Here is a 27,538-nt window from a genome sequence, read left to right as displayed (position 1 = left end):
ATGTGAAGTAACTATTTTTTTTTTTTACCAAAGATAGAAGACTCGAATCCGCAACCTCTTAATTGAGTATGGGGAGACTATACCATTTGAGCTATTAACTATTTTTTCTTTTATGTTTATCTTACATTGAGGTAATATTGATTAATTTTTTTTTACTTTTTTAGCATTAAAATTTTATGTTTTTTATTTCTTATTTCTTATTACCATTTTCATTAGTTGGATATTTTATAACCACTAAGTTCATGTTTAAATAATAATTATTTAATTAGTATTTAGATATAAAATGCATTATTTAGTGCATAATTAGGCCATAGGGGTTTCCTACAAAGTCAACGCCGTTGCTAAGACCAACGTGATGAAAAACACACACAAACACTGTTTGAGGTGACCCATCATTTGCCTTCAACTTCGCAAAATGCTGCCATGAACTTGCCCACCTTGCCACTCATTCCATTATCTAATATAATTAATAGAAATCATATATATACACAGCATCTCTTAGGCTTGATTGTTGCCACAAGAATGTAATCTTTATTCTCTATTAAGATACAAGCAAATCTTATTATTTCCATACATCATTATGATTCGGTTTAATTTGTCATGCCTTAGGCTATGCTTGAAAGTTTTGCAGCCGATTGAAAGAAATTTATTAGAAAATATTTAATTATTTTGTTGATTCATATAGTTTTTAATTGAATTCCTACATTACTTTTAATGTTATAATTAGATTATTTTTAATATAAAAATATTATATTTAATTGAATATTTTTTCATAAATTAAAAGTATTCATAATTAAAATCCTAATTAGATATTTAATTGCATGTATTTTAAAAAAAATATTTTATTAATTTTAATATTTTTGACATAAAAATAATTAATTACAAAATTAAAAAAATTAAAAGTAGTATAAAAATTTAATTAAAAAAATATATATAGAGATCTAACTAAAAATTTAGTAAAATTATAGGGATTAATAGAATAATTAAACTTTAGTAAAATGAAATAAAAAATTATGAAATTAATTGATTAAATTATGTCATCAAATATTTTATAGAGTTTATAGGTAAACGGTTCCGCTACGTTACCAACAACATATGCCAACTTCTGCCAACTCTTATTTATAATTGTGTTTCATGGAAATGTATTCGTGGATGTGTCTAATAAAAATGTCTTTTTTATAGCTGTGTTTAATAGAAGTGTCTTTATAGATATATTTTCTGGATGTGTCTCTTTATATATGTATTTAAAATATATTAATTATTAGACACATCCCGAACACACTTCCATGAAACACAATTATAAATAAGAGTTGGCAGAAGTTGGCAGATAATATGTTGGTACCCTATACTTTTTCATAGGTAAAATAGATAGGATGATTGTATAATTTGGTGGTCACAAAAAACTTATTGTAGCCATCATTTTTCATGATTGTACTCCGTTATTGATTATTATGTTTTTTGTTAACTATTTTTTCTTTTATAAATACTTTTGTAACACTAAATAAAGCTAAAAAGATTTTACTTTAGATTAGTGTTTTCCTTTAACCTATTTTTTTTAAATAATAAAAGAAAGAAAGGAATATATGGATTATGGAGAAAGAAAATATGATCATCATACAACATGTTGGGGGAAAATTGGGAGGCATGAAATAGTGAGTTCTCATTGTGCTTCCAACAAATCAACCTTCCACATTTGTTGTCAATTTATATATATGTTGCTGTTTGGATCAGCTGAGAATAACTCTTGTTGTGTCTTCTTCAGCCACATAAAAGAAACAATAATAATTCTTGTGATGTTTATCATATACCTTCTTTTAATGCCTTGTGATTGTATGTCCACCAATTTTGTATTGTATTTGTATATTAACTTATGCTTATAAACAAAGATTTGAATTTGAATACGTTGTTAGATAATCAATCGTGTATTATCACCTAAAAATAACTAATTTTTAAATTTATTATTTAAAAAATAACATGACTAGGGTACTTGAACCTTTTATTATTCCACCAAAACAAAAATGAAGAACCTAAGAGTAGGCATGCCTATGACTATTAGATGGAACAATATTAATTACTTGATGCCTATAAAGTATAAAGTATAAACCCATGGTTGATTATTCTACATGAGATTGGGACCTCCAATAAGGGATTTGGTGGAAGGATTATATAATTCTAAAATACCCAAAAAAAAAAAAAAAGGAGGACATGATCACATGGTGGATTATTGTTAGAGACTGGAGTAGGTGATCTTATTTTCTTAATAGGAAGTGTATACATTTGGACCACGTCTTATTAGTTGAGGGTTATTTTTCTTTTCTTTCTTTCTTTCAAGGTTGAACAACCATCTGTCTCATATGATATCCTCTACTGTTGTATTACCAATTGATTGGGGTAAGGGTAAGTGACAAATTTTAGAATTATGTTTTAAGGTAGGAGTTGATGCCTGTCTAGACATTTGTGGTCCACAAACCGTGATTTTTGTGATATTTTTTTTTCCCCAAGGTCTTCATTTTCATCTTCTCTTTGGTTTTGCATTTATGTAGTGTTGTCTTTCCAGATCCAGGAAAAGAAGAAGAGAGAGGATTTATTAGTTTATTGGATAATCAGCCTTTTATACCTTTTAATTCTTGAAAAATTCATGAAATAGTTTTCGAAAGATAAAAAGATACTTAGTTCTAACTATTTTGTCAGAACTAAAATCTTTCACATGACAAAATATTTCATAATTTATTTTAATTTTCTTGGACAACTATTTTTCCTTAAGGATTTGGCTAAAGTAGTTGTGTAATTACAACTATTTTCATAGCCATTTTTGTTTGTCATAAATGGATACTAATGATCGTTTTTTATAATATCACTTCTAATTTGATAAAATCTTATTATAAATATAATTCATTAATTTTGTATTGAGAGTAATATCTTTCAAACAAAAATGAGATTAAGAGTAACATCTCTCAAACAAAAATGACAATATCTATTTACAAGAGTAGTATTATCCCTTCCCAATTTTGTAACATTTCAACCCTTTACTTTATCTCTTTCGTGCATAGCAAATTACTACTATCTTTTATGATAATTGAAACCAAAAGCATTTCAAAACATTTTTTAATGTTGCAGATGTCCTCCCAGTGGACGTAGCATTATCTGGGTTACAATTTAAACCATAATTTATCTGCCACCCTGTGGTGGACATGTCGTTTTTCCTTTACATATATTTATTTCTTTTTGCCCATTTCTCTTTAAGACAATAAATAAAATCTGAGTAACTTAGGACCTTGCTAAACTTGTAGAGTTGTAGTACCAAAAAAAAAAAAAAAAAAACGAACAGATAACAAAACCACACTGCTTAACGATCACACTCCTTTGTTAAGTTCTTGTGCAGTTCACAGGTCACAACCTCCAGCACCAGAAAAATTAAACAAGACAACTATTTTGTTTTGTGATCATACCTTACAGACTAAAATATGTAGAGAACTATCCATTTAATCCATGCTTGTGCAAAATCAAAAAGGATGCGCCACAAGTTTATGCAACTCACTTCTAATGAAATGTCACAGATATCCTAGAGACATGACCTTCTAAATTCTAATCCATACACAAACCAGCTTAAGCTATTCAACTTCAATCTTACAATCACAGAGTGTTCAGTGGATCGCGACGTCAAAGGAACTCGCGAAGCACAATTACTCAAACCGTATAATATGCAATGAAATGTGATGTCAACTATATTTAAGAAGTAAGCTCTAAGGAGCATAATCCAAAATTAACATGCGAGACCTGGAAAAAAGAATTAAAAAAATTCAGATCCTAAGGTTCAACGGTTGTCACCTGTTGCCACTCGCCATCTACAGCTTCCTTCCATAAGGTAACATTGTTGTTACCATCCGCCACGGCCAATATATTGCCAGTCAAGGACCACGAAACCCTCCATACGGGGGTCTTGAAATCATTCAAAACTTTTCCTTCCCACTGATCCCCCTCCTTGGCCACGGTCCATATGATCACTCTACCATCTTGCGACGCACTGGCAATGGTGGACTTAGGGAGTCCCAAGTTGGGTGCCCAAGCAACATCCCGAACCCAATCCGTATGCATCTTAAGAGCAGGGAAGCAGTCCAACTTCCACTGCCCGTCGCTGAGCTTCCACACCTTCACAGTATTGTCACAGCCACCCGAGCATAGCTTGTGCACGGGATCTAGAAGGCCAGAACCAACCAGAGCACCAGGCGCTGTTGAGGGAGCCCAAGACACCGAAGTTACGCCAACAGGGTGAGCCTGATCTATCCTTGAAGTGTCCCACCCACCATCTGGTCTGGCAGTGAACACCGAGATATTCCCATCTGATGAACCACAAGCCAGGCGAAGACCCAACTCATGAGGTGCCCAAGCAATTGAATTAACAGAAGACTTATGATCATCGAAGACATGAGCTTGAGTCCATTCATTTTGATTACCCTCCTTCCACAATATAACACGCCCATCATAGGAACAAGAGGCGAGTAGAGAACCAAATTTCGGGTGAGCCCACACAACCTGCCAAACAGGTCCTTGGTGACCAGCCAAGGTAGCTAGATGCTGAGAGGCATTGTTGGACACACCAATAATCTTAATGGTGTGATCGGATGAGGCTGTAGCCAGCCTCTTACCATAGTAATCCATTGCAACATCATGGACCGTGTCTTGATGACCCGTTTCAACCTTTTGAGAAGGCATATTTCTGCACATACATACAAAACCCACCATTTAGCAAGAAATCATCATTTTTGCATTTTTCTAAAACTCCATAAATCAAACATGGCGAACAGTCGACAACAAAATAGTCATATAGCGAAAAGCCATTGACATCCAAACAGTTTTAATTTTGGTAAATGACAGTATAAAAGAGTCATGTACAATTACCAAACCATAAATTTGTACATATCAGAAAAAATATCCGACTCTCTTATCCCGCGTCCTTAAAATCTTCCATAGATTAGCATGTGATAAATGACAGTATAGTGCATCTAAAAGTAATCTCAATCTAAAAAAAGGGTATAATCTACAATAACTGAAAACGAAATGTGCCAAAACAAGGTAGCTTCAACTGAAAGAACAACTTATAATCTACAATAACAATTTTTTAAAAAAAAGGAAACAATTCTCAAAACCCTATGTTCCAATAGCGGCGTTAAAACATAAACCCTAGGGCAGAATCCCAGCATAAAAGTCTTAGTAGCTCAAAACTCATCCCATATATTTGCTTGATTGTTAAAGATTATTGTGATACCTGATAAAATCCTCTTACTGAAACTAGAATTTGGTTCGATACTTGAGATTACCATAACCATAACCAAATGATATATAATAGAAGAAAGACAACGAATAGAAGCAAACGGAAAATTGAAAATGAAAGAATTAAAAAACTGATCCCTTAAAAAGGGGGAGAAGACGGAAATGCAAAGATCTAAATATCGAACAACAAAATTGAAGAGATCGAGAGAGAGAAGGAGAGTACCTTGTGATTTGTGAAGTAGAAATCAGCTGAAGAAGAGCGTAAGAGTTTGGATCTAAGATCTATTCACACAACGCAGAACACAAATATTTGGAAGAAGAAAAAATAACTTTTTTATTTTTTTAATTATATATAATTTTTGGTCATCTAGTGTTTTTGTTTTTTGAGGAATAAAATCTGTTCATATTTGTTTGGGCTTGCTTCTTTCATGTAGTTTTACTTGGCCTGTTATAAGCCCATTCTATAAGCCCAATAATCCCAAAATCTGACCAAACGAAAAAAAAAATCTATTTATATATTTTTATACGTTTCAATTACTAAACATAATCATGCACTATGTCACATGGTGTTAATTTTTGCGTGGGATCTTTTAATTTTTTGTAGCTCTAATTTCGTGACAGTAATGCAACATTTTGGCAATCAAATTTGAATATGTTCCTTTTTTTTTATTAAAGAAGATGAGGTTTCATTTTTGTTTTTATTAGATGTAATTCCTTTTCTTTAGATTTTTGTTTTCATTTGAAGTTTCAGCTCTCAATTAACAAAATCAAATTATTTCTTCTCTATTGATAGAGGGAGAAATTTAGCACAAGATTATAATAAAAATAGAGTAACTTAGTGTAATTAAAAGTTGTTTAGTTATATATATAAAAATAACAATTATATAAGAATATGAAAAATAGTATTAGACTAGGAAATGTGGGTGATTCATTGGTGTTTAGGTGGAATTTTGATGAATTTAAATGGTACCGCTACAGATATATAAAAAATGAATTGAAAGTATTGAAAGGAAATAAATGTGTTAATAAAGTTTAACATGGAGGGATAATGACAATATAATCATATTTTTGGTGTCATATTTGACTGAGATAGTTTTTTTATTTAGTTAAATATAATAGTTAGTTTGTGTTTTGGTGGTATACTTAGGTTTAGAAATTTTTATAACTTTTGTTTTTAGATGGCAGTTAAGTTAATTATTTATTATTAAACTATTCTTCTACTTTAATTCATGACAATAATAAAAAAGTTTTACGGACCACAAATTCAGTCCAACAGAATACATAAATTTAGTTTTAATTTTAGTTTTTATCATCTTATCTTATCTTATTTTTGCGTGAAAAAAATGAAATTAAATTTATGTATTTTATTGGATTGAATTTATGGACTGTGAAACTTCTTTATTGTTGTCATAGACTAAAGTAGAAGAATGATTTAATATTTATCTTTAATGATAATATTAAAAAAAAATTAATTACCTAATTATGATATTTTTGAACACTTTTTTTGTTTTGAGTCAAAATTAAAATTCAACTTGTTACGATGGGGTAACCGGAGATGGTGGGCTGGACTTGCTAGGTTGGCCCAATCGTCTGAGGAAGGAAGCCTTCGAGCGGGTCTACGCCTTGAGGGCCTCCGTCCGACTTGTGAGTATGAACGAGCGGGGAGTGGTACCTGCAAAGACACTCCGATGCCTAAGTCAGCAAGGGTGTGAGCAGGTCTATAGAGTATTGGGACTTAGAGATACCTGAGAGGTGTCAGTGTATTTATAGTGGTGAATCAATAACCACCGTTGAAGTAATGCCACCTTTTTAGAGTGATAACCGTCCCTTTATCTTATGGAGGTTAAGATATGGCTCCTGGAAGTGGTTAGAGAGATTCTAGGGGCAGTTACTCATTTAAACGAGTGATTATCTGCCAGCTAACCCTCGTCCCCGACTTCTTTAGGGTAAGTCGTGATAAGAACCGACTTCGCAGGAGGAAGGTCGGTGCTAGGCGAGGCTCAACCCTTCGTATTGGGCCTTTTATTTGGACTTGGGCCTTATCATTGGGCCAGGGTATGAACAGTGCCCCTACTCGAGTCCAATTTCTTTTAAGATTTGGGTTCGAGTATTCTACTCGGGAACGTAGCCGACTTGGGAGGGAACCGACGTGTTTGTTTGGAACCAACGTGACTTTCGTGACTTTTGATTTTCACAGTTACGTCTAATCAAAACGTCGCGTCTGTTAGAGGTTCGCGTAGGTATTAATTACCTTGATAACGGTGCACCTATTTATGACTGCTCTGTTTTTACCATTATGCCCCTAACGTGTTTATAAATACTTTCCCTCCCTGTCATTGTTTCGTTTCTGCGATTTTTCAAATTTCATCTTCACCTGTTCTTGCAGCATTCTTGCGTTTGAAGGCTTTCATTTTCTCCAACCTTTTTCAGATAAAGGTTAGATTTTTCTTCCTCTTCCTTTGCAACATGCTTTCTGTTTGCATGCTTTTATTTTTCGGATGGATATGTTGATTCGTAGGTTTCTGTTTGATTCCGTACTTCCCCCTTAGAGACCATGTTTTTTGATTTTCTTTTCTTTTTTTCCCTTTGTAAGTTTTACCAACCCCTTTTTTAAAAAGAAAGAAAATGTCTTCTGTTGAAAGTCTTGCTCAGTGGGTTGATGTTACGGTCCTGGGGGAGGAACCTTTGGTAGACACCGAATTTATCACCAACCTTCGCACTCATCACCGAATTTGTACTTCCGAGGAGGATGAGCCGAAGTATGAGTTGGTGGTCCCGGGTCCGGAAGACCGGGTTTGCTTCGGGAGGGCCACTGAGGAGGCCCCTCATTTCTTCTTTATGTATGAGAGCATGGTTACCCGTTTGGGTATTTTTCTTCCATTTTCTGATTTTGAGATGTCGGTGTTGCGTTACTGCCGAGTTGCTCCTACTCAACTTCACCCCAATTCCTGGGGTTTTCTGAAAATCTACCATTTTATCAGCCATGCTTTAGACTTTTCGACTTCTTTGAGAATTTTCTTTCATCTCTTCCATATGACCAAACCCTTCAGTGGGCAAAATAATAAGCAACAATGGGTGTCTTTCCGGGCTATACAAGGTCGGAGAGTTTTCACCTTTTTTGACGAATCCTTTCATGACTTCAAAAATTATTTTTTCAAAGTTCAAGGCGTAGAGGGTCACCACCCCTTTTTCTTGGATGAGAATTCTTTCCCTCGCTTTCCCTTGTACTGGTTAGAGGCTTCCCCCTGTGAGAAATATGGTTTGGAGGATCTGGATGAAGTGGAGGCGGCCATTGTGGGGTTCCTCCGAGAAGTATGGGGGAGGGCCCCATATCTGGATACCAAAAAATTTCTCCAGGGGTCGTCGTCTTTTGTCCATACACAACTAGGTAGCCTTTATCTACTTTATTTCTGACTTGCTTCTACCGACTTGAAGTTTACCGACTTGTTTTACTAATTGTTTTCTTTTACAGAGATGGCGAGGAAGAATTCCCATGAGTCTTACCAGAGAGTCCAGGAGGCCAAGGCGAGGTCTCGCGCCAGAACCGGTGGTGCCAGGGTAACTAGCTCTCCTCTTCCTCTTCCTCCCCCTTCTTTCCGAAATTTGGGGACTCCTTCTCAACCCATTGTTATTCCTGCTTCAGCTTCTTCTCAGCCGTCCCCTCCTCCCCGACCTTCTCTTGAGCCAGAGAAGAAGAAGCGCAAGGCTTTAGAGTCTGGCTCTTCTTTTGAAGGTGAGGCTAAGGTAGATGCTCTTGCATTTATCCGAAAGTTCATATATCCCCATACCCGTATAGGTATGGATGATGTTTCTATTCAGAACCACCTCACTATTCTGGCTGAGGAGAGTATCAGGGCGGCGGGGATTTGTGCCAAGTTCCTTGATATTTTTGAGAAGACTCCTCTTAGCTCTCTGGGTTCAACCTCTAAGGTTGAAGAGTTGGAGGGGAGGCTTCTCATATATCAGGAACATGAGAAGGAGTTGAAGAAGGAGGTCGCCAAATTGAAGGAGGAGAGGGATAGCCTCCGAGAGAAGGAAAGTAAGTTACAAGCCCTACGTAACATGGAGGAGGGCTTGAGAAAGAAGGCGCAGGAGAGTTATCAAAGTTTATTTGAGGACCTTGTGGCTGTAAGGAGGGATTTGTTGAACTCTCGGACAGCCTATGCCGAGTTGGAGGACTCTATTGCTGAGGGGGCAGAGGAGGCCTGGAGGATTTTTAAGGAGCAGGTCGGAGTCCTTGCTCCCGACCTGGATTTCTCTCCTTTGGATCCTGACAAGGTCGTTATTGATGGTGCCATAGTTTATCTCCCTGCTCCCGAGGTCATCACCGAGTCAGATTTGAAGACTCGGGGGCAGAGAATCATTGAGTCTCCTCCTCGTCAAAAAGATGTTCCGAGTTCCTCCCGACCTCTCGGCACCTCTTCTCCGACTCCTATGGACACTTCTCTCCCTGGTCCTGATGGCACTCCGACTTCTCTTCCCGACTCTGGTGGTGATCCATCTACTCCCTTCAATCCTGGTGGTGATGCTCTTTAAAAATTTGTTGGCTATATGGGGGCCCGGCCTGTGGGTCCCCTCTTTTTTTAAACTCTTTATATTTGTTGTGGTGGTATGTTGACATTTGCCTAGGCCTTTTATGGCCGTAAACAAAAATATTTATAATTGTCCTTTTTTAGATAAGGGTTTTATTTAACAAAAATACCCTTTTTTGGTATAAGGGTTTTAGCTACCTTTTTGTGTGCATGCTTTCTGATTTTGATTTTTCGAAGTCCTTTTAATCTTTTCTGAAAACCTTTTGCTTGTCTGTCTTTCTAAGCCTTTTCGCTTTAGGACATTCTTTAAGCTTTTTCCTAGGTTTTTTGATATCTTTTTTGTTATTCCTTATACTCAACTTTGTTTTATTGAGTTCTATGACTTAGGTTATTTTTGCGATGCGTTTTCTTTTCTACTCGGTTTTTCATTTTGACTTATAAGTCGGAATGTTTGCGAGTTTCTCACGATCAACTTTTATAACCTCTTTACACCGACTTGTACCTCGTCGTTTTATCCTGACGACCATCTAGGTCGGTTCATGGGATTTTCACGTTTTGTCGAGCTTAAGTCGGCGCGTTTCGTAGGAAGAAAAAATAAACGAGAAGGAATTTATAAGAGATATTGTAAAAGATCTTTATTAATTTGGGAAGGTACTTTACTGCTACTAAGGGTTTTTAATAATTTTTTCCCCTTAGCCTCTACTATGATGCCTCATTAAAAACCCTTCTTCAGAAAAAACCCTCTAATGTTTGGGAAAAAATCGTGAAGTTGGGAAAAGAGTACATCAGGGAGTAGAGTTCGCTCTTAACTATAGTACCTTTTAATATTACAAGCATGCCACGATCTTGGTAACTCGGCGCCGCTTAGATCGGTCACCTTATAATAACCTTTTCCTAAGACCTCGCTGACTTTGTAGGGTCCTTTCCAGTTGGCAGCGAGTTTTCCTTCCCCTGACTTGTTGACTCCTATGTCGTTTCTGATTAAGACCAAATCACTTAGTGCGAAATTTCTTTGAATGACTTTCTTGTTGTATCTGGTAGCCATCCTTTGCTTCAGTGCTGCTTCTCTTATTTGGGCTTGTTCTCGGACTTCGGGGAGCAACTCTAGCTCTTCTTTGTGCCCCTGTATGTTTCCGATTTCATCATGAAGAATCACCATTGGGCTTTGCTCACTGATTTCTACTGGTATCATAGCTTCTACCCCATAGACAAGTCAGAAGGGCGTTTCTCCAGTGGCAGATTGTGGCGTTGTCCGATAAGCCCACAACACTTGTGGGAGCTCTTATGTCCAGGCTCCCTTTGCTTCTTGTAGTCTTTTCTTCAGCCCTGCCAGTATGACTTTGTTGGCTGCCTCGGCTTGTCCATTGGCTTGTGGATGTTCCACCGAGGTGAACTGGTGTTTGATTTTCATACTGGCCACCAGGCTTCTGAAGGTAGAGTCGGTGAACTGGGTTCCATTATCTGTAGTGATGGAATAAGGTATTCCATACCTTGTGATGATATTTCTGTAGAGGAACCACCGACTTCTTTGAGCTGTGATAGTAGCCAGTGGTTCTGCTTCTATCCACTTTGTGAAGTAGTCTATCCCCACGATCAAATATTTGACTTGTCCTGGCGCCTGGGGAAAAGGACCTAGCAAATCCATTCCCCATTTTGCGAAGGGCCATGGAGAAGTTATACTGATGAGTTCTTCGGGGGGAGCTACGTGGAAATTTGCATGCATCTGGCATGGCTGACACTTTTTCACAAACTCGGTGGCATCTTTTTGCAAGGTCGACCAGTAGAATCCAGCTCGGATGACCTTCCTGGCTAACGACCTTGCTTCGAGATGATTTCCGCAAATCCCATTGTGAACCTCCTCTAGCACTTCAGTGGTCCTTGAGGTCGGTACGCACTTCAACAATGGTGTCGATATTCCCCTTTTATAAAGGATATTTTTCACCAAAGTGTAATGTTGTGCTTCTCTCCGGATTTTCTTGGCCTCTTTTTCCTCTTTAGGGAAGACGTCAAATTTTAGGTATTCGACCAGAGGATTCATCCATACGAGGTTTAGCCCGGATACCTCAAGGACATCTTGTTTGCCTTCTGCTTTCACTACCGAGGGTTCTTGGAGAGTTTCCTGGATCAGGCTTCTATTGTTCCCTCCTGGCTTGGTACTTGCTAACTTGGAGAGGGCGTCTGCTCTGCTATTGAGATCCCGAGTTATGTGTTTAACCTCGGTTTCCGCAAAGCGCCCGAGGTACTCCAAAGTTTTTTCCAAGTATCTCTTCATATTTGGATCTTTTGCCTGATACTCTCCGTTTATCTGGGAGGTCACCACTTGGGAGTCGCTGTATATCATCACTTTTGTTGCACCGACTTCTTCTGCCAGCTTTAATCTAGCGATCAGGGCTTCGTATTCTGCCTGATTATTTGAAGCTGGGAATTCAAATTTGAGGGAAACCTCTATTTGGGTTCCCCTTTCGTCAACCAATATTATGCCTGCGCCGCTTCCTGTCTTGTTTGAGGATCCATCTACATAGAGTTCCCATGTGGTTGGCTTTTCCTCTTGGTCTCCTGCGTATTCCACTATGAAGTCGGTAAGGCATTGGGCTTTGATTGCCGTCCGAGTTTCATATCTCACGTCGAACTCGGAGAGCTCTATTGCCCATTGAATCATTCTCCCAGCAACATCCGTCTTTTGGAGGATTTGCTTCATGGGTTGGTTCGTGCGGACTCTTATTGTATGAGCTTGAAAGTAAGGTCGTAGCCTTCGTGAGGCTATTACTAAGGAGTAAGCAAACTTCTCTAGTTTGTGATACCTTAGCTCGGGGGCCTGTAGAACTTTGCTGATGAAGTAAACTGGATGCTGCCCGGCCTCGTCCTCCCTTATCAGGGCTGATGCAACATCCTTGTCTGCTACGGACAAATAAAGGACGAGACCTTCCCCGACTAGAGGTCGGGTTAGGATTGGTGGTTGACTCAAGAATCTTTTGAACTCCTGGAACGCTCCTTCGCATTCTGGAGTCCATTCAAACTGGCATCCCTTTTTTAATAAAGAAAGTAGTGGAAGGGATTTGAGTGCTGACCCTGCCAAGAACCTGCAAGTCGGGCTCTTCATTTCCAGGATAGCTTTACACTTATCGGGATTTGCTTCAATCCCTCTCTGTGTCAGCATAAAACCCAGGAATTTTCCAGCTTCTACCGCGAAGGCACATTTTGCGGGATTTAGTCTCATCCCGTGTAACCTTATGGTGTCGAAGACTTGCGAGAGGTCTGCCAAGAGGTTGACTTCTTCCTTGATTTTTACCAGCATGTCGTCGACGTAGACTTCCATTAGGCTCCCAAGGTGAGGAGCGAACACCCTGTTCATCAGCCTCTGATATGTGGCCCCTGCATTTTTCAATCCAAATGGCATGACCACGTAACAGAAATTAGCTCTGGGCGTGATGAATGATGTTTTCTCCTGGTCCGGCTCATACATCGGGATTTGGTTATACCCCGAGTAGGCATCCATGAACGGCAAGTATTGATATCCCGAGCTAGAGTCTACTAGGGTATCAATACTTGGTAGTGGATAAGGGTCCTTGGGACATGCCTTATTTAAGTCGGTGTAGTCGACACACATTCTCCATTTGCCATTTTGCTTTTTGACTAGCACTACATTAGCTAGCCATGTTGGATATTTGACTTATCTGATGAAGCCGGCTTCTAAGAGTGCCTGTACTTGTTCTTCTACTACTAGGGCTCGTTCCGGGCCGAGCTTGCGTCTTCTTTGTTGTACAAGTCGAGACCCTGGGTATACCGAGAGCTTGTGGGACATGAGCTCGGGATCTATCCCGGGCATGTCGGAGGCTTTCCAGGCAAAGAGGTCAGAATTGTCTCTTAGGAGTTTAGTCAACCCTTGTTTTAGGGTTTCCCCTAGGTTGGTTCCTATGTTGGTATTTTTTCCTTCCTCTTGGCCGACCTGTATTTCTTCGGTTTTTCCACCCGGCTGTGGTCGCAGCTCTTCCCTGGCCCTTACACCGCCGAGCTCTATGGTGTGAACTTCTTTGCCTTTTCTCCTTAGGTTCAGGCTTTCGTTGTAGCATTTCCTTGCCAATTTCTGATCTCTCCTCACCGTTGCTATTCCCGCTGAGGTCAGGAATTTCATGCACAGGTGGGGAGTGGACACCACTGCTCCGAGTCGATTAAGGGTAGCTCTGCCAATTAAAACATTATATGCTGACCCTACGTCGATGACTATGAAGTCTATACTCAGAGTTTTGGATTTTTTCCCTTTTCCAAAAGTGGTGTGAAGGGGTAGAAATCCCAGTGGTCTTATTGGCGTGTCGCCTAATCCGTACAAGGTGTCGAGGTAGGTTCTTAATTCTTTTTCATCTAGCCCTAGTTTGTCAAAAGCGGGCTTGAAAAGGATGTCCGCTGAGCTTCCTTGATCTACTAGGGTTCTGTGGAGATGGGCATTTGCTAGGATCATGGTTATTACCACTGGATCGTCGTGTCCAGGGATTACTCCTTGCCCATCCTCCTTTGTGAATGATATGGTTGGAAGGTCGGGTGACTCGCTTCCGACTTGGTAGACTCGCTTGAGATGCCTTATGCGAGAGGACTTGGTGAGTCCTCCTCCTACAAACCCTCCTGAGATCATATGGATATGTCTCTCCGGAGTCTGCGGTGGTGGGTCTCTTCTATCCTCATCGTCTCGCTTTCTCTTTCCATGGCTGTCCGATCTTTCTATGAGATATCTGTCAAGCCGGCCTTCTCTAGCTAGCTTTTCTATCACATTTTTAAGGTCGTAACAGTCATTTGTTGAGTGACCATATATTTTATGGTACTCACAGTAGTCGCTACGGTTCCCCCCTTTTTTATTTTTAATAGGCCTGGGAGGTGGCAGCCTTTCAATATTACAAATCTCTCTGTATACATCCACTATAGAAACCTTTAGAGGAGTATAAGAGTGATATTTTCTTGGTCTATCGAGACCGAGTTCTTCCTTCTTCTTGGGCTCCCTATCCCTCTCTTTTGTTGAGGGAAGATGCCCGGGTCGCCAACTCGAATCTCTCAGTCTGGCATTCTCCTCCATGTTGATGTACTTCTCAGCTCTTTCCTGTACATCACTTAAGGAGGCGGGGTGCCTTTTTGATATGGACTGTGAGAAAGGGCCTTCTCTAATCCCATTGACTAACCCCATAATAACTGCCTCGGTGGGCAGGTCTTGGATTTCTAAACATGCTTTGTTGAACCTTTCCATATAGGCTCGTAAGGGTTCTCCGACCTCCTGCTTTATTCCCAGGAGGCTCGGTGTATGTTTTACTTTGTCCTTCTGGATAGAGAACCTCATCAAGAATTTCCTTGAGAGGTCTTCGAAACTGGTGATTGACCTCGGGGAGAGGCTATCGAACCACTTCATTGCTGCTTTCGACAGAGTGGTCGGGAAGGCTTTGCATCGCGTAGCGTCAGAAGCGTCAGCCAGATACATTCGACTTTTGAAATTTCTTAAGTGATGCTTCGGATCTGAGGTTCCGTCGTAGAGGTCCATATCGGGGCTTTTGAAGTTCCTCGGAACTTTTGCCTTCATTATGTCCTCGCTGAAGGGGTCCTCCCCTCCTGGGGGCGACTCTTCTCGATCGTCGCGGGAGTTCCGACTTTTGAGGGAGGATTCCAACTTCAAGAGTTTTTTTTCTAACTCTTTTCGTCGTTCCATCTCCTCTTTCAGGTTCTTTTCTGTTTCTCTTTGTCGCTCCCGTTCCTGTTCCAGTTGTTCCAGGCGGCTTTGGTGGACATGAACTAATCCCATAAGTTCAGTTGCATGGGGTGGTTCATCCTTTTTCGATTCGCGCCCTTCTGAGGAATTTACCTTCGGATTTTTGACTCCGGAAGTACCCTCTCTATGCTGATCGTTAGTTCCTTGGTGGAGGGTTAGGTTTGCGTCATTGTCTCCAGTGTCCAGATTCTCTTGTTCGGAATCTGACTCCACATGACCCTCCTCAGGAGATCTGTCCGCCATCACGGGTTGATCTCTCGGGTCCCCGGCAACGGCGCCAATGTTACGATGGGGTAACTGGAGATGGTGGGCTGGACTTGCTAGGTTGGCCCAATCGTCTGAGGAAGGAAGCCTTCGAGCGGGTCTACGCCTTGAGGGCCTCCGTCCGACTTATGAGTATGAACGAGCGGGGGGTGGTACCTGCAAAGACACTCCGATGCCTAAGTCAGCAAGGGTGTGAGCAGGTCTAGAGAGTATTGGGACTTAGAGATACCTGAGAGGTGTCAGTGTATTTATAGTGGTGAACCAATAACCACCGTTGAAGTAATGCCACATTTTTAGGGTGATAACCGTCCTTTTATCTTAGGGAGGTTAAGATATGGCTCTTGGAAGTGGTTAGAGAGATTCTAGGGGCAGTTACTCATTTAAACGAGTGATTATCTGCCAGTTAATCCTCGTCCCCGACTTCTTTAGGGTAAGTCATGATAAGAACCGACTTCGCAGGAGGAAGGTCGGTGCTAGGCGAGGCTCAACCCTTCGTATTGGACCTTTTATTTGGACCTGGACCTTATTATTGGGTCAGGGTATGAACACAACTATATAAAAAAAAAAGATTTTACACCTTTTAATTATGTAAGAAACTGGATCGGAACCATATATACAATATATAATAATAACAGTAATAATAATATAATCAATTTAAATTAGTCTAATATTTAATTCATTAGTCACTTACTCACTTTAACAAATATCTAAAGTTCGAAATTTATCTGATTGACTAACAATATACAGTAATAATAATACTTAAAACATTACCATCTATTTATTGGCTATAATTTTTGGTTGGCAAATGTATCATTATAATATTTTATAGATAAACGTAATCACGTCATAATCAATAAAGATAAATGTAATCACGTTATTAGTTCTGATACTTGCAATAGAGAAACGTAGATATCAGTCAATAAAAGAAAGAAAAATTATAAATCATGTATCCTCAAATAGTCAAAAATAATAAATAATATAGCGAACTTAGAAGATAAAAGCAAGAGGTGGCACAAACTGCCATTAACGTTAAGCTTGCTTAAGCTTCAAGGAGTAGTTAAAGTAATAAGAAAAAACCTTGCCCCTTAATGTTTGGCGCCATCACATAACTTCACATGAAATAAATAAATAAATAAATAAATAAATAAAATAAAAGGGTTCGTTAAATCAGCAAAATAGTGCGTGCTTCACCTCCAACTCGGGTTTCCACTCCCAAAACGACGACGCTGGTGGAGTTCATCGTCGTCGTTTAATAAACACAGTCACGCTTTCTAGTTTCTACTTTGCCGAACGCAAGTATAAACTATAAAGAGTAGTAAACGACACGAGATCTTAACCGTCGCGTTTTCAAAGGCGTTCCAAACGCAGCGAATCGATGGAATTCGACCCGATCCCAATCGGTTCCTGCTCCAAAGAGAACCAGATCATCTACCAGCAGTGGTTCAATTACGCCGATTCAGGTACGCAAAGTTTTCAATTATTTTAGTTTATTTAATTTTTATTTTTTGGTGTTGCTGATTGTGGTGATGTTCGTGTTCAAAAATCGATGAATTTGTACTGTGTTTTTTTTTTTTTTTTCTATTTTCAGATGGCGATGGCCGCATTACGGGGAGTGATGCCACCAAGTTTTTCGCCATGTCCAATTTGTCTCGCCAGGATCTTAAGCAGGTTTTGTATTTTTTGTTTTTCATTGCAATTATTGATTCTAATGATAGTGGTTAGTTTCAGCTTTATATTTGATTAGTTTTGAACTCTCTAGCTTCTGATTATATAGATGCTAGCTGGCTATGAATGGTTGAGTGGTTTGTAGGAGTTGTGCTTAGCTGATATGTATCACAGTTGATTTCTTCTCAAGTTTTAACTGAATTGTTTATTTGTGTGCTCCAATTTGCCAAAATTGAAGGTGTGGGCTATTGCGGATTCGAAGCGACAAGGATATCTTGGTTTTGCAGAGTTCATCATTGCTATGCAGGTGAATTCATGTTATTTTTTAGTTGGAATGTGATGTTGAACTCTTTCTATAGTGCTTACGTTTTTTGAAATGTAGCTAATTTCTTTGGCACAATCCGGCCAACCAATAACACAAGATCTTCTTTCTAGTGGTGGTGAGTTTTTGTACTTCTAGATTTGTTTGCCGTTGTTTGGTTTGAATATATATATATATTTTTTAGTAGTTGAAGACTTCATGATGGCAATTCTTGTTGCTGTCCGCATATGTTGATTGTGAACTTCTGCTTTTCAGTTGAGCTGAAAAACTTGAAACCTCCCACAATGGATGGTTTGGATGTATTAATGGCTGTAAGTATTTTCTAACTTTTAGTATTATTGTGGTGATTGATATCTTAACTTTTATTTAGGGAAATTGCTTACTATTTGGTTTTGTTTATCCAGAAGAAAAGGCATAAAGAAAAAGAAGTTGATTCAAATGGTAATTTATTCCCACTATTACTGAATATGGGTATTTGTATTCCTTTGGTTTCTATATTCCTCTTTCGTCTTGAAAATCCAGTTTCAGTAGTTAGCAATAATGCAGGTAGTTCTCCATTGCAGCCATCACCATCTTCAAGTAGTTGGTTCTCTTCGAAGTCAACAAAAAAGGTAACAATTTTGTTACTGTTTCATATGGAATATTCATTTCATTTTTCAACTATTGACAGGCATTTCTATAGTTTCTTTTTACTTTCGGTTTTGCTGCTTCTTTGCTATTTTCAGTTCTTATATATTGTCAATACATTCTTACTTGTTATTAATTCCCCCCTTCCTCCAAATACATGCCTACAGGTTTCACTTTCCTCCGTGACCTCAATAATTGATGGCTTGAAGAAACTCTACATCCAGAAGTTGAGGCCATTAGAAGCTACTTATCGTTTTAATGATTTTGTATCCCCATTACTGGTCAGTAATTTAGTGTTTTTGTACTTTGGAAGATTTGTGTCAACTTTTAGTTATTCGATTAAATACATTTTTTAGTTTGCATTCTTTTCTATTAATGTTAGTGTTTTTTAAGTAATACAAAATTGCTAATTTATTATTGATTGGAATTTTTTTTCACACTCAGACAAATAGTGACTTTGAAGCAAAGCCAATGGTTATGCTTTTGGGTCAATACTCAACTGGTAAAACAACATTTATCAAACATCTACTTAAAAGTAGTTATCCAGGCAAGTGATTCTCTGCTTTGAGGGTTTGTGTGTCCTCGATATGTATGGAATTGCTCATGATATCTGTTTCAAAAATTTATTTAATAATGTTTCTACGTTTCTCTTGTTTTTTCATGACTGCAGGAGCCCATATTGGACCGGAGCCTACAACTGATCGGTTTGTTGTTGTCATGGTACGAGCCAAATTGTCCAATTATTCTGTTACCATCAAGATTTTCTTAGTTTGAATTAACTAATCAATATGATTTTACCAACAAGATTCAACTTATCTGAGTACAATGCTTTACAGTGTACTTAGTACTTTGTATCGTAGAATAACTGCCAAGTTTCTGATTATTTGAATCATTGTTGTCTGTGAACATCTAATAATGTAACTATCTTGAAGTAATTGGGAAATAAATTACTACCGCTTTAATTTTAACTAGCAAATAGTACTATTGTACAGTCTGGACCTGACGAGAGAAGCATTCCTGGAAATACTGTTGCTGTCCAAGCAGACATGCCATTTAGTGGTCTTACAAGTTTTGGCACCGCATTTTTGTCAAAATTTGAGTGCTCTCAAATGCCTCATCCGGTAAGGTGCTCTAGAACCATTGAAAATGTTTAAGAGATTTTCCTTTGGTAGTTGGACTTATACTTTTTGCAATCATCCAAAGCTACTGGACCACATTACATTTGTGGACAGTCCCGGAGTTTTATCCGGAGAAAAGCAACGAACACAACGGGCATATGATTTTACAGGTGTAACATCTTGGTTTGCTGCCAAATGTGATTTGATACTCCTCCTGTTTGATCCTCACAAGCTTGATATTAGTGATGAATTCAAGCGTGTGATCTCATCCTTGCGTGGGCATGATGACAAAATTCGAGTAGTTTTGAACAAGGCAGACCAAGTTGATACTCAACAAGTAAGAGCATGTATAGTTAAACTGCCATCTGTTTACTCATTAAATTGACCCAACAAGTTAAGGGGAAACCTAACCACTATTTGCGCTTATTTGCAGCTAATGAGAGTTTATGGAGCATTGATGTGGTCACTTGGGAAGGTGCTGAATACACCTGAAGTCATGCGTGTGTATATCGGGTTGGTTACTCTATACGTGTATCTCTAAACAATTGCCATAACTTAAGTGTTTCACTTGTTGAGATAGAGACACTTTGTTTCTACAATCACATGGTTTTGGCTATGTTTGTTCTATTGGAGGAAGACTTGTTTATCTTTCATTCTTTTTCCACCTTTTATCATGTACTATGCAATTTAGACTTGATCACTGAGTTATTTTTCTTGATCATGAGATTGCCATGTGCTGTTTGTGCTTAATTACTTTATTCTGTCAGCTCCTTCAACGATAAACCCATAAATGATGCTGTCAGTGGTCCAATCGGTAAGGAACTCTTTGAAAAAGAACAAGAGGACCTTCTTTCAGACCTAAAAGATATACCAAAGAAGGCCTGTGATCGAAGAGTGAGTTCATCCATCTAACTTTGCTTTTTCTTTATTATATTTTAGTATTTAACCAATGTTTTGTCAATTGCTGCTACTCTGCTAGGTGTGTTTTGTTTGTTGAAGTTGCTGCTTCGTATAAATAATAAAATATTGTTTGTGTTTATGTAGATCAACGAATTTGTAAAACGGGCACGAGCTGCCAAGATACATGCTTACATTATCAGTCATCTTAAAAAGGAGATGCCTGCTATGATGGGCAAAGCTAAAGCTCAGCAAAAGCTTATTGATAATCTGGCTGCAGCATTTGGAAAGGTAGGATTTCTGCATATGTCTCTTTCATAACAATGGTAATGTGCATCAGCACATAAGTGACTGTAAAATTTGAAACAGGTACAAAGGGAGTTTCATCTACCTCCTGGAGACTTCCCAGATGTTGAACATTTCAGAGAGACTCTAAGTGGTTATAATTTTGACAAGTTTGAGAAATTGAAACCAAAAATGATACAGGCAGTAGATGACATGTTAGGTTATGACATTCCAAACCTCTTGAAAAATTTTAGGAATCCATATGATTAGTTTTACGAGCAATTGAGCCTGTTAAATAATTAAATAATCAGTAGTTTATTGGAGTTTAGGCATTTGTAGCAGACTCTGTATACCATGTATCATGCCATTTTTTATGTAACGTGCCTTTTTTTTTTTTCGTTAACTTTCTTACTGTATTCTTTATCATTTTGTTTTCGTGAATAAGTTCAAAAAGTTGAAGAAAAAAAAGCTGTCAATGCGACAGTTTTATTTTTTCATTTATATTTGTTGAATTTTTAATTTTTTATTGTGAGGTATGGATATACACGAAGAATAAGGACTAGGAGCATTTTTTTCCGGAAAAATTAACTATGGTAACTTTCATTTCCTATACTCATTATTTCAAACTATGGACTTTAAAATAAAGCAAATAACTGCATTTAATCACGAATACAGGATAAGATAGGTTTCTGAAAACATGACGCAAAAGATAGAGTTACAAAAATTAATGTTCTTGTATTTTGATTAGTGATATTTTAAACATAAAAAAATAAATTATAAAACTTTAATTTACTAACATTTTTTCATATAAAAATTTTAGGAAGAAAAATATAATAATAAAAAATTGATAGAAAAAATGAAAGAAAAAATAAAAAAGTAAGTTGTGTTCGTTGTTAATATCTACACACTATGATAGTAATCAGTGGCTAAGAGAAGGGGGTTGAATTTTAACCCATTTTTTGCTGAGTGTTATTTTCTACCCTTTGAAATGACTTCAAGAGATTTTTCTTCTTTTTGTCTCGTATCTAGTCAAGAGACATTTTCTTTTTGTCTCGTAACCAGTCAGGAGATAATTTAAGAGAGAATCACACCATGGTTCAGCAAAGTGCAATGCAGCTTACATCTAGTCTCCATCACAACAATGATGGAATTTCACTATAATCATCTTGATTACAGACACCAATATGCAATTACCTCTCTCTTATCCATTTTCTTTAAGTTTCATCAATATGAGCCTTCCATCTTGACTTGGTTTCCAAGAAGGATTTCTGACCCTTGATGAATACTTGATCCTTGACAGCTCTTTCTACTCCACTTCTGCATCCTTCTCCACGTAGCTACAGTAGCTATCTTTTGTGATGGATGAACAAAAAGTAGAGATGAACCATACCACATGGATCTTCTTATTTGTTAAATATAATTTTATATTTTAATGTGTTTGTCTGCCTGTAAATAAATGTTTGGTATAATACATTTAAGGTTATAATTTTTCTGGAGAGAGAATACGTGAGCAACAAAAAAAAATTATAATTTCATTGGCCAGCGATGTAACGAGCAACTGAAAGGCTCAATTGTGATTTGTGCAATGCCATTAATGAGAATAACATATCTTATCCATAGAAAAACTCAGTAATTAAGCAATTGCCTCTCCATAATTAAACTTTCTCGGAAAATGGATGAGTAAGCTAATCAATGCGGACTATATATATATATATATATTGCTAGCATTAGTATCAGTATTTGGACAACTAGTTACAATCTAGTTTATGGTATCATTTGAATGCATGACTAGTAAAATGTAAAATGGAAGTAAAAAGAATTAAGCACTATAGCAGTTGTCATCAGATACTTCTTGTTGGAGAGGGGGACTTCTCATTTGCACTTAGTTTGGCGACTGCATTTGGTTCAGCTTCAAACATCGTTGCCACTTCCCTTGACTCCAAAGGTACACAAACTACGCTTTTGTTAGCATATTCATTCATCAATTCCATCCTAAGATGTTTTTGTATTCGTTCCAACTCTTTTTCTTTAATTAGAGTCACTAGTGAGAAAATACTCTAGAGCTTCAAGAAACTTGGATGAGTTGAAGAATCTTGGGTGTACTCTTGTGCATGAAGTAGATGGCCACATAATGAACCATCACCCACTCTTAGAGAACAAGTTATTTGACCGAATAGTCTTCAATTTTCCCCATGCTGGATTTTATGGAAAAGAGAGTCAGTTGCTGCAAATTATGTAAGTTAGTTCAACTACAAATAAAACAATTCACAAGGTTGCTTGATTGAGTTAACAAAGTGTGGTACTACTATTATTTCAGGCTGCACCAGGAGGTTGTAAGAGGGTTCTTGAAGAGTGCTAGGAAGATGTTAAAGGAATATGGAGAAGTTCATGTTACACACAAGACAGCATCCCCTTTTTCTTACTGGGGAATAGTGAAGCTAGCAAAGGAAGCTAAGTTGTCATTGGTAGAAGAAGTACCTTTTGGAATATTTGATTATCCAGGTTACATTAACAAGAGAGGTCATGGAAATAGATGCGACGACAGCTTTCCTGTTGGTCAATGCAGCACCTTCAAATTCTGTATATCACACATTATTGTAGATTGCTAACTTGTGTCTGCTGTGTCTTAACCGTGTTAAAAATAAAATTTTTTTATCTGAACCTGCGTAGACACGGACTTAAATACCATCACAGTTGTACATGTTTTGTTAAAATACCTAGTATAGTATTTTGTTTTGTTTTGTGAAAATACCTAGTACATGTTTTGTTTTGTGAAAGGAAAATACCGAGTAGAGAGTATTTTCCTTTGTTTTGGGACATTATTGTACATGGTTGATGATATTATTAGCTATAATGATATAGTAATTAGAATTTTAATTTCACTCTAAAAATGTGTTGTTATTACGATTTTAAATAAGTTAACTAATTTTATAAAACTTTTACTTCGATTTAATTTACTCATCTGAATACTATACTTCCATCCAAACATGTGAATGGATTCATCTTCTCATTGCGCGTGAAACCTATCTCAAATGATCTTCAAATCTTGCATGTGTGCTAGCAATAAATACATGTTTTTTTTGTTTGGCTACTCCAACGTAGATTTTATGATTGTTATCATGTGAAAATATTTTATTTTAATTATTAGATTATAAGTTATGAGACTTAATTTTTGTATGTTATAAAAGTGTTATTTTTATTTAAAGTGTGGCTAAATAAATAAGTCACATTTCTTAAACAAAAATTATTATAAGAATGTTTTTGACATATTCATTGGTGTAATTACCTTTTTTTTTGTTTTACAATTTTAATTAGACACATGAATTTTAGAATAGTAATTGAAAATATTTAAATATTAGATAAATAAAGCAGAAATTATAAACTTAGACAGTATAATTATTTACTTAAACGCATTTTTTAACAACGTTAGTTTTTTTTGTTTAACCTAAAATTGTTATAATCAGTTGAAAACGATGTCGTTTGCATTTTGGTTTTGTTCCTCAACATTTTCCATTTTTCCCTCACTTTCTGTGTGTTTCTGAGGTGAATACTTCAATGGACAACAAATATTCAATGCAGCAACATTGATCTCCATTACAAAGAATATTCTCCCTTTTTCCCATTCAGTTCCCTTCTTCTTCTTCTTCTTCTTCGCCATCGCAGCAATGTTCGTGCACATGGTTTTATCCCGCCACGTGTCCAAAACCATTTCTCGAAGCTCAACGCTTCTCTCTGCTTCGCTGAGGTCCCAACACTTATCCACCTTCTCCGATCACTTCCAATCCCTACTTTCCCAATCGCAGAGCGAGGTAATGGTTCCACTTCCATCATAAATATTCGATTTTTCTGCCCCTTTTGTGTTGTAGGGTTTTAGCTGTTAGCAGAAAATTTGACGACTTTTAACGAAATTTAACAGCTTTAGTATGTGTTGGTTTCGTATATCTAATATATTTAGGCAGGACTATTACTAATTTGATTTCTCACACTTGAAATGCGATTCTAATCTTGTTTGCTCCTTTTATAGACTAACAAATTTTGCATTTTTTGTCATGTATTTTTTCTAATCTAATATGTTTTTTTTATATTAATATTGTTACATGAATTGATTCCCATAATCCACATTGTACAGGTTTCACCTTCCTCTGTGACCTCAATAATTGATGGCTTGAAGAAACTCTACATCCAGAAATTGAAGCCATTAGAAGTTACATATCGTTTTAATGATTTTGTATTCCCATTACTGGTCAGTAAGTTCCTCTATTTTTTGTCCTTTGAAAAATTGACTTCCCAATCTAGATTCACTGTCAACTTTAGCTGTTCACTGTATTCATTTTTTTATGTTTGTCTTTTTTCTATGGCTATGCACAATTTATTGACCTGGAAATTTTTACACACACTAGACAAATAGTGATTTTGAAGCCAAGCCAATGGTTATGCTTTTGGGTCAATACTCAACTGGTAAAACAACATTTATCAAACATCTCCTTAAAAGTAATTATCCAGGCAAGTGGTTTTGTGTATTCGTGTATACATATAAGATTGCTAATCTCTCTTATGGAAATTTATTTGATAACGTTTGGTTTCTCATTATTGCAGGAGCCCATATTGGACCTGAGCCTACAACTGATCGGTTTGTTGCTATCATGGTACATGCCAAACTTCCCACAACTGTATTGACATCAAGATTTTCTTTGTTTCAAATTAGTAATCAATTTGATTTCTAGTTATCCGTATAAGGTGTAAAACTTTATAGTGGAGTTAGTACTTTGTACTCTAGAATTAGTGCTAAGTTTTAATGATTTGAATTATTGGTATCTGTGAAACATCCAATAATCTACCTATTTCGTGGTAAATAGGAAAAAGCTTACTAATGCATAACTTTTAAGACAGTCTGGGCCTGACGAGAGAACCATTCCTGGAAATACTGTTGCTGTCCAAGCAGACATGCCATTTAGTGGTCTTACAAGTTTTGGCACGGCATTTTTGTCAAAGTTTGAGTGTGCTCAGATGCCTCATCCGGTAGGTTGCGCTAGAGCCATTGAAGCAGTTTATCAGATTTTCCTATGGTATTTGGACTTACTCTTTTATGCAAACATCCAAAGCTACTAGACCAGATTACACTTGTGGATAGTCCTGGAGTTCTATCTGGAGAAAAGCAACGAACACAACGCTCGTATGATTTTACCGGTGTAACATCTTGGTTTGCTGCCAAATGTGATTTGATACTTCTCCTGTTTGATCCTCACAAACTTGATATTAGTGATGAGTTCAAGCGTGTGATCTCATCCTTACGTGGGCATGATGACAAAGTTCGAGTCGTTTTGAACAAGGCAGACCAAGTTGATACTCAACAAGTAAGAGCATGTATAGTTAAACTGCCATTTGTTTATTTATTAAATATACTGCAACATGGTAATTGGTAAGGTGCAACCTAACCTATTTTTGGTCTTATTTGCAGTTAATGAGGGTTTATGGAGCATTAATGTGGTCACTTGGGAAGGTGCTGAATACACCTGAAGTCACACGTGTGTATATTGGGTAGGTCACTTTATAAATGTATTTCTAGATTCTAATAAACTGTCATCACTTTAAGTGTTTTCTTTCACTTGCAGAGTTAGAGAGACACTTTATTTCTGAAACTATATGGTTCTGGCTATTGTTTGCTTTATTTGAAGAAAACTTGTTTATTTTCAATTTTTTCCCACCTTTTGTCTTTTGTATCATGTACTATACAATTTAGAAATGATATAACCGAGTTCTTTTCCTTGATCATTATATTGCCATGTGCTGTTTTGTGCTGAAATACTTTATTCTGTCAGCTCCTTCATTGATAAGCCTGTAAATGATGCTGCCGGTGGTCCAATCGGTAGGGAGCTCTTTGAAAAAGAACAAGATGACCTTCTTTCAGACCTAAAAGATATACCAAAGATGGCCTGTGATCGAAGAGTGAGTTCCGTGTTATTATTTTGTTTATCTCAGTTATATTTTTCCATTAAAATCAGACCACTCATATGTTCATGCATAATGATATTCCCAGAATTGCTAGTGGTGTTCTAATAAATAATAATAACAATTTTGTTTGTGTGTATTGACTAACTGTAGATCAATGAATTTGTAAAACGGGCACGAGCTGCCAAGATACATGCTTGCATTATCAGTCATCTTAAAAATGAGATGCCGGTTTTGATGGGCAAAGCTAAAGCTCAGGAAAGGCTTATTGATAATTTGGCTTCAGAATTTGTAAAGGTAGGAATTCAGCATGTAATCTGATGTGTTTCACATGCATTTCACACACAAACTCATATATGACTTTAAACTTTGAAAAAACAGGTACAAAGAGAATTCCATCTACCTCCTGGGGACTTCCCAGACATTGAGCATTTCAGAGAGATATTGAGTGGTTTCAATATTGACAATTTTGAGAGATTGAAACCAAAAATGATACAAGCAGTAGATGATATGTTAGCTTATGACATTCCTAACCTCTTGAAGAATTTTAAGAATACCTATGATTAGTTTAAGAGCAATTTTGCCAGTTAAATAGTTATTGCATTGATTGGAGTTTAAGATATCTGCAGCATATTGTAGATGTTATCAGATATCTTTATTTTGTATTTTCTATTCTTTTTTGGGGGAGGGGTTTAGACTGTGTTCTGTATTATTAATCATTTTTGTAGTAGCCAATAAGTTCCATGTCAGAAAATAATGGAAGAGTTGACAACCTTCATTGTAGTCCTCTAAGAAATCATTGATTTAATCACTTAAAGCTTGGTTGGTTCTGTCTTAAATTTCTTAAAAGCACTTCTTCAAAGTT

The 27,538-nt window shown here is 37.2% G+C and overlaps 4 protein-coding genes across 6 annotated transcripts; 3 read left to right on the top strand and 1 right to left on the bottom strand.

Annotated features, from left to right (window-relative positions):
• Positions 1–3,450: 3,450 nt before the first annotated feature.
• Positions 3,451–5,636, bottom strand: LOC112764489 (protein transport protein SEC13 homolog B). Its single transcript, XM_025810126.3, has 2 exons — positions 5,495–5,636; positions 3,451–4,717 (listed from the first exon to the last, which is right to left on the bottom strand). Exon 2 carries the CDS (start codon positions 4,711–4,713, stop codon positions 3,808–3,810), a length of 906 nt encoding a protein of 301 aa, XP_025665911.1. The 5' UTR covers positions 4,714–4,717; positions 5,495–5,636; the 3' UTR covers positions 3,451–3,807.
• An 11,081-nt stretch (positions 5,637–16,717) lies between these two features.
• On the top strand, positions 16,718–21,221 carry LOC112762463 (EH domain-containing protein 1). Of its 2 annotated transcripts, none has more exons than XM_025808301.3 (16): positions 16,718–17,270; positions 17,399–17,478; positions 17,714–17,782; positions 17,858–17,915; positions 18,053–18,108; positions 18,202–18,238; positions 18,344–18,408; positions 18,592–18,705; positions 18,869–18,971; positions 19,095–19,144; positions 19,417–19,545; positions 19,628–19,879; positions 19,976–20,055; positions 20,310–20,436; positions 20,587–20,730; positions 20,809–21,221. In XM_025808301.3, the coding sequence occupies exons 1-16, from the start codon at positions 17,186–17,188 to the stop codon at positions 20,992–20,994; spliced, it is 1,635 nt and encodes a 544-aa protein (XP_025664086.1). In that variant the 5' UTR covers positions 16,718–17,185; the 3' UTR covers positions 20,995–21,221. The 2 variants fall into 2 exon arrangements, with proteins under 2 accessions (XP_025664086.1, XP_025664085.1); XM_025808300.3 differs by having other exon boundaries at positions 18,329–18,408.
• LOC112762467 (uncharacterized protein At4g26485-like) lies at positions 21,187–23,615 on the top strand. Of its 2 annotated transcripts, XM_072223144.1 has the most exons (4): positions 21,187–21,317; positions 22,570–22,669; positions 22,761–22,959; positions 23,042–23,615. In XM_072223144.1, exons 1-4 carry the CDS (start codon positions 21,315–21,317, stop codon positions 23,331–23,333), a joined length of 594 nt encoding a protein of 197 aa, XP_072079245.1. In that variant the 5' UTR covers positions 21,187–21,314; the 3' UTR covers positions 23,334–23,615. The 2 variants fall into 2 exon arrangements, with proteins under 2 accessions (XP_072079245.1, XP_025664090.1); XM_025808305.3 differs by lacking the exon at positions 21,187–21,317 and having other exon boundaries at positions 22,402–22,669.
• Positions 23,616–24,208: 593 nt separating this feature from the next.
• On the top strand, positions 24,209–27,490 carry LOC112762464 (EH domain-containing protein 1). The gene is made up of 10 exons (XM_025808302.3): positions 24,209–24,533; positions 24,854–24,967; positions 25,125–25,227; positions 25,321–25,370; positions 25,615–25,743; positions 25,827–26,078; positions 26,183–26,262; positions 26,544–26,670; positions 26,827–26,970; positions 27,055–27,490. The coding sequence occupies exons 1-10, from the start codon at positions 24,390–24,392 to the stop codon at positions 27,238–27,240; spliced, it is 1,329 nt and encodes a 442-aa protein (XP_025664087.1). The 5' UTR covers positions 24,209–24,389; the 3' UTR covers positions 27,241–27,490.
• The last annotated feature ends 48 nt before the right edge of the window (positions 27,491–27,538 follow it).

This window comes from Arachis hypogaea, chromosome 17, assembly GCF_003086295.3.
Source record: "Arachis hypogaea cultivar Tifrunner chromosome 17, arahy.Tifrunner.gnm2.J5K5, whole genome shotgun sequence".
Classification (NCBI taxonomy): Eukaryota; Viridiplantae; Streptophyta; class Magnoliopsida; order Fabales; family Fabaceae; genus Arachis; species Arachis hypogaea.
This window is presented reverse-complemented; position numbering and strand designations above follow the sequence as displayed.